The 13484-nt window shown below is 37.2% G+C and overlaps 1 protein-coding gene across 7 annotated transcripts in view; it reads left to right on the forward strand.

Moving 5' to 3' along the window:
* Positions 1–13484, forward strand: part of BLTP1 (bridge-like lipid transfer protein family member 1) — a 211242-nt gene that overhangs the window by 7317 nt on the left and 190441 nt on the right. For all 7 annotated transcript variants that reach the window (XM_068543392.1, XM_068543385.1, XM_068543389.1 and 4 more), the window contains one exon: positions 9989–10118. In XM_068543392.1, coding sequence (XP_068399493.1) covers positions 10022–10118 — 97 coding nt within the window. In that variant the 5' untranslated portion in view covers positions 9989–10021. The remainder of the gene's footprint in view (positions 1–9988; positions 10119–13484) is intronic.

The following is a 13484-nucleotide window of genomic DNA, read 5'->3' on the forward strand; positions in this document are numbered from 1 at the left end:
TACTGTTTGAATCGTTGGTCACCATATCTGAATAATATCAGTACTTCAGCAATAATTGCCTGGTGACAATTGAACTTTGGTATTTGATCTACTTTTAAGAATCTCAATAGTATTTTTAGAGCTATGTTATTCATATTAACTTAATACATTTTTTTTTTTTTTTTTTTTTAGTGCTACCTAGACTCATGGCCCATGCTGTCCAAAAGTTTGGTGCATTTAATACATTTTTGATTGTCATTTATATCAACTAATTTCTTCTTTGTTATAAATTTCTGTTGTTTAATTAAATATATATATTTCTCTTTTATATTTTTATCTTTTACTAACAATACATTAGTCATTGTTTACTGGTGTGCATCTTATGGTTTTTTAACTTTCACCTTGTGTTGAACTGGTTTTCTTTGAAAGAAGAACATTAATGATAGCTTAGCTACCACTGTTATAATGTGTTTCTTGTCAAACACTTTGCTCTGAGTTTTATGTTTGCTCTTCAAGGAAGAGATGGCCATTTTACAACTTGGAAACAGGCTCAAAGAGATTAAGTAACTTGCTCCAGTTATCTCACAGCTAAGGAAGGGCTAGAAGGGATAGAGAGGGGGAGCTTTACATTGCAAATCTGCTTTAAAGCCTATTCTGTTTGATTTCTGTTATTTCTGATTGTTACTTTACCACTTAATTCTGTTGGTCTTTAGAGTTAGTTAATAGTTTATAGGTCAAATTGTGCTTGTTGCATGTAGAATCCTGGGGCTGAAAGGGTCCTGGAATGACTCTTTCTAGGTAGAGAGGATTATTCCCAATCTGTTTGATCTAAGAGAATAATTGTCTATTTTGTTTGTTTAAATGAACAGAATAGGACATTACATAATTTTGCTTTATGTACACAAAGCTGCCAACCCTGACCACATTTTTTAAGGAAACTAAATTTTCTTTTTTTTGCCCACCATCTTCTTTTTAAGGTTTTTCCCGTTTTCAGGAATCTCAGGCCTTTTGTGATATTCCTGGATCTTGCTTGTTAATGAGAAAAGTAATCTATTGAATTAATTTATACTAATAACACATGGTAATAATTAATGGTAGCTATTATTGAGATACTCTAAAGATATCTTTGCATTTTAAGAGAGAATATTGGTTGGTACTCTATTTGAAGAAATGGATGGTGGGATTTTAGGCCTTGTATCCTGATGGGCAAATTTTTTTAGGCGTAGAGGGCTCTTCAAATCACTATATGCTCAGTTGGTAATACCAACCTTTATATGCATTCCAATACTATCTTAGATGTAAATGTTTACATATTTCTTTTGCTTGAGATGTTCAATTGCAGGTACTTTTCTATTTTGTATTATTTTATTTGTGTAGCGTCATAGAATTGGAAGGAGCATCACAAAGTCATTTGTTTCAGGCCCACTGCCTTTAGATTGCTGAGTGCTCAGACTACTTGAGCCATTGTAGAAACAGTTCAAATGAATTAAACACTCTTGAAACTTCATTTTGTATAAAAATGTTGCCATCTGATTTGTGTTTTACTTTTGCTTTGGGATGTCATTATGCCATAGGAAACTTAAGCAGTCTGTTTTGGCAGTTCCTTTGTGTTGGTATTTACTGAGCTCTTTTGGGTCAATTACCTGACTTCTTAATTAAGGAGGATATAAATGACTTTGAAATTGGGACCTCTACAAAGGTATCTCAAGGTGATTTCTTACATATTTACAGAAACCAAACCGCACCTGAAAAGTTTTCAAGTAAGTGTATATTCTATAACAGTTAATGTAAAATCAGTCAAGTTTGGTTTATGGGCAAGCAATGCAAAAGTGTGTACAAAGTGCATACTTCACAGAATTTCTAGTATACAGAATGCTGCTATGTGCTAATAGGTATTCAAGCTTGATGTTGAAGAGAATGCCAATGTTGATGAAGCTTAAAGGAGAGCTATGAAGTCGATATATTTTCCAACTCTTAAAACCCATGTAGCACAGGGAACTGTATTGAATATCCTGTGATAAACCATAATGGAAAAGAATATAAAAGAAAAGAATGTCATGTGTATAACTGAGTCACTTTGCTGCACAGCAGAGATGGGCACAACAATCTTGTGCCAAACTATAGTTGATTGGCACAATCAACTATACTTCAAAAAAAATTAAAAAAACAAAGAAACAAACAAAAAAAACCCCAGGTAGTTTCCTTTATGGAAAAGGAACAGTGATTAAATTCAAAGAACTTTAATATAATGGTCTGAAGGTATGTGAATGCCTTTTATACAAATAATTGTGACTTTATTGTTGCATGAGGGATTTGAGTATGATTAATTTTTTTCCTTCATTTTTGTTATATTTGGAATTGGGTTATCAAAAGGATATTTTGATATCCTTTTCTTAAACTCGAGTGAATGAAAACCAAATTTTCTTGAGTGTGAAAAAGATCATTTAGGACTCTCTTGGCCTTGAGTACAGTGGAAATACTTGCTTACCTTTGGCAATAGCTCATAATGATGTACTTTTTATAATGATGCATTTATTTCATTCATTTATGAAACAACTATTTATTGAGAGACTACTGCATACCAGGAACTTTGTTGGATATTGCACACTCAATGAATAGGGCAAGCATATCCTTAAAGGGCAGTTAGCTGTCTAGGTGGGAAGACAGACTTCTAAACTGATAATTACAATACAGTGTGATAAATGCTAAGATACAGTTACCACTGTGGGCATCTGGAGCTCACTACCGCTGGGGAACTCACGGAGACTAAATAAAATATTCCCCAGAGTTATCCCAAGCCAAGAGCAGGGAAGCTGCAGGCGTTTACCCACCAACTTCCTAGCCATCATTGACATTAACTCTGGCATTTCTGGCTTGCCCTGAGGACAAACTGAGCATGTTCCTGCAGCCAGAAAGCAGCCTACAGTAGGATGTTACAGGTGTTCAGAATGAATAATCTTCTGGTGTAGAGGTGAATGTCAACAGTTTATGGGCAAGACACCAATGGCATTTGTTGCCAGTATCAGGCGTTTACACAATGTATTATCTACTATGTGCTACGCATTGTTCTAAATGCTTTACATATCTGAACTCATCAATTCTCACTATACAACTCTGTGAGGTAGGTACTGTTAGTGTCCTCATTTAACAGATGAAGAAATAGAGCACAGAGTGGTTAGGTAACTTGCCCGTGATCACATAGGTATAATGTCAGAGCTGGTTTTTACATTTTATTTATTTATTTATTTATTTTTGGCTGTGTTGGGTCTTCGTTTCTGTGCGAGGGCTTTCTCTAGTTGCGGCAAGCGGGGGCCACTCTTCATCGCGGTGCGCAGGCCTCTCACTATCGCGGCCTCTCTTGTTGCGGAGCACAGGCTCCAGACGCGCAGGCTCAGTAGTTGTGGCTCACGGGCCTAGTTGCTCCGCGGCATGTGGGATCTTCCCAGACCAGGGCTTGAACCCTGGTTCCCTGCATTGGCAGGCAGATTCTCAACCGCTGCGCCACCAGGGAAGCCCAGAACTGGTTTTTGAACCCAGGTGGTCTAGTACAGAGTCCATGCTCTCAGTCCACATAATGGTCTGCTTCTGGAACAATACAGCCTGAAGCAGGGCCTTTTGACTCTTCTGTTTTCCCTTGGTAACTGCTTCCTCTTTCTCCCTTCCTCCAGTCTCTTTCCTGTTTAGTGTTCTCTACTTCCTTCCTTGTTTGTAGCTTGCCCCTCTCTAGAACAGTACAGCTGTTCAGCTTCCATTCTTACACTCAAGGCTATCAAATCAAATAATTCTTGCTAAGGTGTTAACTGACCTTTCTGATGTTTTGATGAAGGCTTTGAGTTTCCTATTGCTTGGTATTTGCATTTTAATTTTTAAAAAAGGCAAAGATTTAAGAACCGTAGAAGGAAAGGCACGATGGTAGAATGACGGAAGATCAAGTTGATATTTTTGGGTTGGGAAACACCTATTCCTTGGCCATAGTTATAAGGAGAGGCCAAGGGGTGTGTGCTTGGGCAAGAGAAGCCCCTTTCTCGCCTGTCATGTCCTGTCTTCCAGCCACCACCCTCCCTTTCTTCTTTTTAAATTATGGAAGAATTACAAGCCAATTGTAAAACATTTAAATAGTACTTAGTTATCAAGAGTAAAAGTGAAAGTCCTACTTTACTGATTCTTTTCCTTCCCCCAAATCTCCTCCCACTGCTCTTGGAGGTAATGGCTTAGCTAATGTTTTTGCAGATTAATAAAAGTATATACATATGCACACACAATATATGTACATGCATATGTGGTATATCTATATGGTGTATATATGTAATACACATAATGGATAGTCTTTTTTAAAAATGTAAGTGGAATACTATACATCTTTTCGCTCAACTTGCTTTTCTCCTGCTAACATTACATGTAGCCTGGACATTTCTCTGTATTATCCCTTATAGAGCTATTTTATTCTTTTAAAAAGGCTGTATATTATTTCACATGGTAATAGTATTTATATGGTAAGAGTGTACCATAATTTATTTAACTATTTTCCTATTAATTGACATTTTTTCTGTTTTCTCAGTATGATATATAATGTTGCAGTGATTGTCCTTGAAAAAACATCTTTGTGTCTAAGTATTTCTGAGAAATAAATAGAGCCTTAGAACTGAAATGTTCAAGTCAAAGCATGTACATTTTTATAGTATCTGATAAATTGGTCTTCTCAAAGGCAGTTTACTCCCATCAACTGTATAAGTGCCCATTTCCCCATACTTTTGCCAAGGTAGTTGTTTTCAGTCTATCTAATTTTCGCTTATAGTGGGTGATAAATTGTGATTATCCCCAATTGCTAGTGATATTGATTATCTTTCTCTGTGAATTGCCTGTTTATATATTTTCTCATTTTTCTATCAGATTATTTGTATTTTTTGTATTGACTTGTAGGATGACCTCTATTCTTGTAGGACCAATCAAGATTTGGAGTTCTATCTTTAAAAGTCTGATGATGCAAGTATTAGATGTTAGATAGTTTTATTCCTTCCTGCTAGTGGAAGAGAAAATAGGTTGAATGTAGTATTTGAAAAGATTTTACAGATAATTCATTTTGAAAAGTAATCTTTTTTGGAAAGCTGTTTCTAAGAATGTTGGTAGTAGTGGTGGTATTAAATTAGGGACTTTGATAAATCTCTGGTTGTTGCTGTGTTTGATTAAACTGTTTCACATTTTCATGCTTTTCTTTGTATGCCACTAAAATATTAATTGCCACAATTTCTTTTCTAATGTGTACAGCAGTTTTGAAATGAGTACCATGGATTTCAGGAAGAATGAAGAGAAGAATATAGGTGAATCATGAAAATATTGAGAGAACATGTCTTAAAACATGTAGATCAGTGTTACCTTCTTACGTAATAGATAAAAATGCCATTTAAAATGATATGATACTTGAAAACAGTGGCTGTGTTCAAGGCATTGTCACTGGTATTTTGGATTCAAAGATGACTAAAACAATCTCTGTTGGTCATTATGATTCAGAAGAGAGAGGCAAGATAGATTAGATTCAGGTTATGCATCTTTGGCAGGAATATCAAGGAAGTGAGGCTGTTTTCTTCTATTAAAAAGTGCACGATTTTGATTTGTCCCTATATTGATGGTGTTTACGTTGATCACTTAGTTAATTGCCAGGTTTTTCAGAGTTCCTCTTTTTCCCTTTGTCATTAATAATTATTTTGGGGGGGCAGTTATTTTGAGATGATATGAGTATCCTGTTGCTCATCAAAATTTAATTGATTATTTATATTCGTATGGACTCATAGATTTGTATTTATTAAATGGGCTGTAATTTATTACTATTATTTATTTTACTGCTTAAATTGTCCCAGATTTTGCCAGTGGGAGCCTCTGGTTTTTATGTCCTTTTGACATGTTCCCATCATTCTTTGAATACTTCTTTCCTTTCTGGAAAACAAGGCTCATCTTGACTTTCCCTGCCCTAGTTGTGGAATCAGCCATTTCTTCAAGGAGCTCTCTTAATAGAAAACCGTTTTTAGAAGAAAAGTTCTCTGCTCATTTGTATTGGGGTGTTGCTGCTCTCAGGGCCTGTTAATGAACATATGCATACATATACATATATACATTTACAGCTATATTTGTTTCTATATCCGTTTATATTGAAAACCGTACCTCCAGTTCTTATCCAACACCACAGGCTTAATTCTGATTTTCTTCCTTTATATATCCTCTAGCAGTGAGAAACTTGGCTCCCATTATTCTTGATATGTTTACTTACTTGATTAATCCCCTCCCCCATCCCCTGCATGGGCTATCTCCCAGGTGTTCGCCCTTCATATCCTGCTCCTGCATCAGTGCAGTACCCCAGATTGCCCTCCTGCATGGAAGCTCTACCCATCTCTTTGGGGTCTGATGCCTTCCACTTGGGTTCTGACACCCTGCACCAGGCAACCTGCCTGTGTGGATGACTTCACTCGCCCAGGCTCTGACACCTTGAGCTGGACTGCTTCTCCTGCCCCTCTCCCCCTGCCTTGGACCCTCGTCCTTCCACTCAGTCTCCAGCACCCTGTGCCTGACCTCTTCCCTGCAAGTATCGCCTCCTCATCCTGCTATGGCTTCAGTACCCTGAAATACTGCCACTTTTCCACTAGCCTCATCACCGCACAAATGGGTATTTAAAGGTATTATTTGGCTCTGATATTCTACTCTAGGCCACTGAGACTCCTGTCCCTCTCTCCCCCATGTGCAGGTGCCTGCCTTACTCTGCTTCACCTTATGGCTTTTTAAATTTTATTTATTTATTTGTTTGTTTATTTATTTAATAGGAGATGGAGCAATCTGCTCTCTCTCTTTTTTTAAATTAATTGGTTTATTTATTTATTTTTGGCTGCCTTCCGTCTTTGTTGCTGCGCGCGGGCTTTCTCTAGTTGTGGCGAGCGGGGGCTACTCTTTGTTGCGGTGCATGGGCTTCTCTTGCTGCGGAGCACGGGCTCTAGGCGCACGGGCTTCAGCAGTTGTGGCTCGGGGGCTCTAGTTGTGGCACATGGGCCTAGTTGCTCTGTGGCATGCGGGATCTTCCCGGACCAGGGCTCGAACCCGTGTCCCCTGCATTGGCAGGCAGATTCTTAACCACTGTGCCACTAGGGAAGTCCCACGTTATGGCTTTTAGACCGAACTGTTCAGGAAGGGAAGAGGAAGAGGAAACAACCAATTTGTTTTTTATTCCATCATTTGCTCCATGAAAAGGTTTTGCAGTAGGTTCTTATATCAGTCTCCACTTCCTCTTCCTTAAGGGATTGGTAGTGTGCCACTTAAACAGTGTAGCAAAGCATAGAGCCCCGTTTCAGTCTGGATTTTCTGTGTCCAGTGTTGTTTGTACTCACTTACTTTATGCCAAAATGTCTACTTTTTACTTTAGGGCCCTTGGTAAGTCTTAGCCTTTACTTCTGTGCTTGCTCAAAATATGTTCTTTTAACTATTGAGCCTTTATCTGTTGATTTCTCTTACAGGTTTTGCATTAACTATTAATTGGACAAATGTTGGTTATAACTGTGTGATACTGCAGTTTTCTCTCTTGGCAACTTGAATACCCTCTTTCTAATTACATTCTCTTTGGCTGTGGGTTGTTACCGTGGTGGGTGGTCCAGGTGATTTTGCATGAGGACTGCAGATCCTTTTGGTGGATAGATCACTTTCCCTTTTATGTGGAGATCCGAATGCCAGGGTGCATCCCTCATGGAGCATCCCCTAGGAGTCACCAGGTGCTCTTTTCACCCTCAGTAGCGTGCTGGTGATACATCTGTAAAATGGTAAAAAGAAGTATGAAACAGGTATAGATGTTATTTTATGATACGTAAACCATTATATGATATGTAAATATTTGGTTTTAGATTATAGGTCTTTTCTTTTTTTTTTTTTTAGAAGGAGCCCTTTTATTTTTTTTTAATTTATTTATTTTTTTAATATTTATTTTATTTATTTATTTATTTATTTATTTATGGCTGTGTTGGGTCTTTGTTTCTGTGCGAGGGCTTTCTCCATTTGCGGCAAGCGGGGGCCACTCTTCATCGCGGTGCGCGGGCCTCTTCACTATCGCGGCCTCTCTTGTTGTGGAGCACGGGCTCCAGACGCGCAGGCTCAGTAGTTGTGGCTCACGGGCCTAGTTGCTCCGCGGCATGTGGGATCTTCCCAGGCCAGGGCTCGAACCCGTGTGCCCTGCATTGGCAGGCAGATTCTCAACCACTGCGCCACCAGGGAAGCCCAGATTATAGGTCTTTTCAAAGTGTTTTCTCTCTTTCAAAATTTTTACTTCTTCTAGTCTACAAAACTGAAAAGGGAAGAAAGAAAGCTCATGTTGTAAAAGTTAGCCTCCAAATTTTAAGTTGCTAGTTGACAGATTTTTCAAAGCCTTGAAAAATACAACATTTTTCCCAGTTTTATTGAAATATAATTGACATATAACATTGTATTAGTTAAATGTACACAACATAATGATTTGATATATGTGTATATTGCAAAATGATCACCACAGTAAGTTTAGATAACATCCATCACCTCGCATAGTTACACATTGTTCGTTTTTGTGATGTGAACTTGTAAGATCTCTTAGCAACTTTCAAATATGCAATACAGTGTTGTTAACTATAGTCACCATGCTGTTCATTACACTCCCAGAACTTATTTATCTTATAACTGGAAGTTTGTGCCCTTTGAACATCTTCAATCATTTCCGCCACCCCACGCCTTTGGCCGCCACCAGTATTTTCAATATGTGAACATTTTTTACTCTCTAAACCATAGGAAAAAAGGTTCACTGAAAAATGAAAACATTAAAAAAATTTCTTTAGCCATCTTGCCCTTAGGTTTGCGTATCACTTTTAATAATAAACCTTTTATTATGAGCTCTTCATTTTTAAAAAATGCATGTTTAATTTGCCTCTAAATTATACTGATTTCAACAATGTAGAAATATGAAATATTGTAATCTCTTGTAGATAGTATCTTGCAATGTTGTCTCACCCAGTTTTTAAACTTGTTTTGTGATCTATGAAGATAGATTTGTGGTGAGTAAACAGAAAACACTTTTAAGTTGACAAGCTAACTGTACTGAATTTCATCTAGAAAGTTGTCCTCACATATTCTTCCTGTTTTAAAATCTGTTTTTCTAGTTGTTCATAAAAGTCACATATACTGTTTGGTCTTAAGGAATTATTAACTGCATAGCTTTCTTTGTCTAGCTTCTGTCCCCCCTTTTTCTGATTTATCACAAGATAATTTTGTTTTCGGTGGGTTGGGTTAGTCATGCTAATACTGTATTATCAGAGGGATAATTTTCTTGTTTCTTAGATCATAAAATCAGAACTTTCATTCCTCACTTTTTGTTCATTCTCAGTACGTACACACACACACACACACACACACACACACTCTTACATACACACACACATACACATACATTTTTCATGTCTGATCACAATTTGACATATGTTGTAATTTATCCTGAGTATCCGGTAGCAGGAGATCTGCTTACTGTCCGAACTATCCAGAGTGAATCTAAACTAGGAAGATTGTTTCTCCATGGAATAATGGGAATACACAGCTGATAGAGGTTAAGAAGGATTAATATAACTTAATATATAAATATATTATTATTAAGTAGCAGTTTTTAGGACAAGTCTAGGTGAATTTGTCTAGTGTAGATGATTAATACTTACTCCTTTATTGTTGAGATAAATATCTTAGACTAGATTTAAGAATAATTATGTCCCTCTTCTTTTGAGCCAGAGTATAGTAAATGAACCTGAGTCTCTATTCATACTTAGAATGGTGAAATCAGGACATTAAAAATATGATACATTGTTTTATATTTTATGTAGAAATGTGGACATATTTGTTGTTTGTTATATTTTTGCATTCTTATTGAAGAAAGCAGAATATGATTTAATAAACTTTCACATTTATTAAATTCACCTGATTTTCCCCTTACATAGATTAAGTTCTGAGTTTAACCTTTGAACTCTTTCAGGCCTTTAGATGCTATTCTGGAAAAACTTAAGTAATGGATCAAAGGAAGAATGAGAGTATTGTTCCTAGTATCACTCAATTGGAAGATTTTCTTACAGAACACAATTCCAATGTTGTTTGGCTTCTTGTTGGTAAGTAGAATATATTTTCTTGTACTTTATTGTTTTTTGTGTATGGATTAAAAACTGCCACATTTTAAGCAGTGGTTGACTGAAGTTAGAATGCTTACACTACCATTTGTTTATTTTTGGGGGAGAAGATTTTAATCTATGCTTCTATGAATATTTGCTCTGGAAACTGCTCTGGAAGGCTATTTTCCTTAGACTGCCTCCTTGTCTGACTTAAGAGAAGTGGGATGAGAAGAAAGACATACCTTATCTTTCCTGTTTCAGATCAGCTCTTCCATTCCCCATCCCAACATATAAGCAAACACTTTTGTTTTATTATAAAAGTGATAAATCCTCGTGGTAAATATGTTTTTGCCTAATTAATCTTCTCATCTCTTTCCTCACTCTTTATGCACTTGACAATGGGCTTTTCCAGTAATAAGTTTTTTTGTCTTATATTGCCAAACTTTTCTAGGCGTACACAAATAATACAAGGCAGTGTATACTTAAATTGCAGAGAGGGGGAAGAAATACGAGTGAATGAATGAGTATGAACAAATAAGAAGGAGAAATACAAATAAAATACCAAGGAAGGGAGAGATTACTGTAGGCTGTTACTGCCCAGGATGTTTTGTGGAAGAATGGTGTTTGATTTGAATTTTAGCATGGGAATTAGAAAGATACAGAGAGGAAAATAGGAAGGGTAAGATGGGGTGAGAGAGGAAAGGGAGGGTAATGGTAATATTTATTGAGGTAATATTTATTGAGCATCCTATGTGTGCCACATGCCACAGGCATTTTGCATATGTCTCACTTAATGCTCACAGCAGACTTATGAGGGTAGGTGTTATTTTCCTATTAACATGTTGGGGAATTGAGGCCCATAAGGATTAATTAACTTACACAGGTTACACAGCTCTTTTTTTCTGAGTGCAGGCTTATGCTTCTTTCATGACACTGCAGGATGCATGGTAGGGTTACGGTAGAGGTGAAGTGTATATAAAGGGAATTATAATGATTCATGATTTGTAGGTAGGATTGGATTACCATTTCAACTTCAAGTTTTTTTTTTCCTAATTGACAAACATGAACTACTGTAAATTATCATTAACGAAAAATTAAAAGTAAAATGAAATGCAAAACAGTACTATGAACTATAACTTCATAAAAGCAGCATTGAAAATTGCCTTTTAGTTTACTTAAAGGCAGAATTCTTTCTTTTTTTCTTTTTAACATTTATTTATTTATTTTGGCTGTGCTGGGTCTTAGTTGCAGCAATCGGGATCTTCATTGCGGCATACGGGATCTTTAGTTGCAGCATGCGGACTCTTAGTTGCAGCATGCATGCGGGGTCTAGTTCCCGACCAGGGACCAAACCTGGGCCCACTGTGTTGGGAGCGTGGAGTCTTACCCACTGGACTACCAGGGAAGTTCCGGCAGAATTCTTTCTTATTTCCTATGTACCCTTTCTGTCACCTTGAATTTCTCATTTTCACATTGTATACAGCTCCTTTCTTTAAGGTGAAAATAATAGCAACGACCAGAAAAAAACTTGAGGGATTGTTTAATCCCTCTGTTTTACTAATGGCCTTACGCTATTGAAGGGGATGGGGGGACATGATACAATGAAAAGGCCATAATCCTCAGGTGGTTACTCTCTGGGAAAGAAGCGTACTTTCTCAGCAAATACCTTTTGCCTTTGTGAAGGGCCCGTAACTACCTGCTCTTCACACAGTGATTTACAGTAAAAATTAATGCAAAATGACTTTAAGCTTAAAACAATGTTGTACCATCAAAATAAGTGTTCAAAAGAATTGTTCTAGAAATAATTTTTATGGTCAAATCATAGCACTTGCTACCTCAAAGCTATTACCATCAATCTAAGCTACCTTGAGGAATGTTGTATTTTGACTCTCAGTGACTGCTTTGTTTTATCTATGTTAAATAATTTTTTAAAAATTTTACGAACTTAACATGATGTTGCTAAAAGGTTATACATATTAAATTGCTTTATATTACTGTCTTAATCTAGAAAATAGTTATACTATTTAAACGGATAAGTAAAAGAAAATTTATCGAAAAATACTTTCTTGTGTTTTGCGTTTTGTATGTTTATGAACTAGGTTTTTTTGGAATATTATAAATTTTATAGGTGACCATAAACTTTTCATGAAAAATTCATAATCAAATTTAGAATATCATTTACTGTAGTAATATTTACTGGTGTTCTTTAAAAGTAAGTTATTGTCTTATCAATTGCAGCAAAATAGTATTTGGTGGCCTATTTAATATAGATATATCTTGAAGTAGGTTAAAATTGTCACTTCTTTCCAATAGTACTTTAAAAGCAGAGACTGTTGATTTTTTTAAAAAGTGACTTTTCGGGCTTCCCTGGTGGCACAGTGGTTAAGAATCCACCTGCCAGTGCAGGGGACACGGGTTCGAGCCCTGGTCCAGGAAGATCCCACATGCCGTGGAGCAGCTAAGCCCGTGTGCCACAACTACTGAGCCTGCACTCTAGATCCCGTGAGCCACAACTACTGAGCCCATGTGCCACAGCTACTGAAGCCCGCACGCCTGGAGCCCGTGCTCCACAACAAGAGAAGCCACCACAATGAGAAGCCCGCACCCCGCAACGAAGAGTAGCCCCCGCTCGCCACAACTAGAGAAAGCCCGTGTGCAGCAACAAAGATCCAACACAGCCAAAAATAAAATAAATAAATTTATTTTTTTTAAAAAGTGACTTTTCTATGATGTAAAAAAAACATCAGTTTTCTTTATTTTTTTTTTTTTAATTATGTCCCTTTATTTTTTAATTAATTAATTTATTTTAGTTTTGGCTGTGTTGGGTCTTCGTTTCTGTGCGAGGGCTTTCTCTAGTTGTGGCAAGTGGGGGCCACTCTTCATCGCGGTGCGCGGGCCTCTCACTATCGCGGCCTCTCTTGTTGCGGAGCACAGGCTCCAGAGGCACAGGCTCAGTAGTTGTGGCTCACGGGCCTAGTTGCTCCGCGGCATGTGGAATCTTCCCAGACCAGGGCTCGAACCCGTGTCCCCTGCATTAGCAGGCAGATTCTCAACCACTGCGCCACCAGGGAAGCCCAGTTTTCTTTATTTTTAAGTGGACTGTATTAGGAGTGAGCTTTTAGCCTAATAAAGGTAGTTTTTTTTTTTTTCATAATATTCAGAAATACGGGCTTTTTCATCTCAGAACATCTTTGTGTATGTTTAATAACTAAAACAGTACAAAGGAGTGAAAAAGGAAACAGGAAAAAAAGGAAAGCAGTTTTACTTGAAACACTGCTTTACTTCATCGGATTGAAATCTGTGTTTTTCTGGCTAATGACTTAAAGAGAATGAAGAAAGTTGGATAAAGAATCAACTTCTGGTTCT

This window comes from Eschrichtius robustus, chromosome 4 (assembly GCF_028021215.1).
Source record: "Eschrichtius robustus isolate mEscRob2 chromosome 4, mEscRob2.pri, whole genome shotgun sequence".
Taxonomy (NCBI): domain Eukaryota; kingdom Metazoa; phylum Chordata; class Mammalia; order Artiodactyla; family Eschrichtiidae; genus Eschrichtius; species Eschrichtius robustus.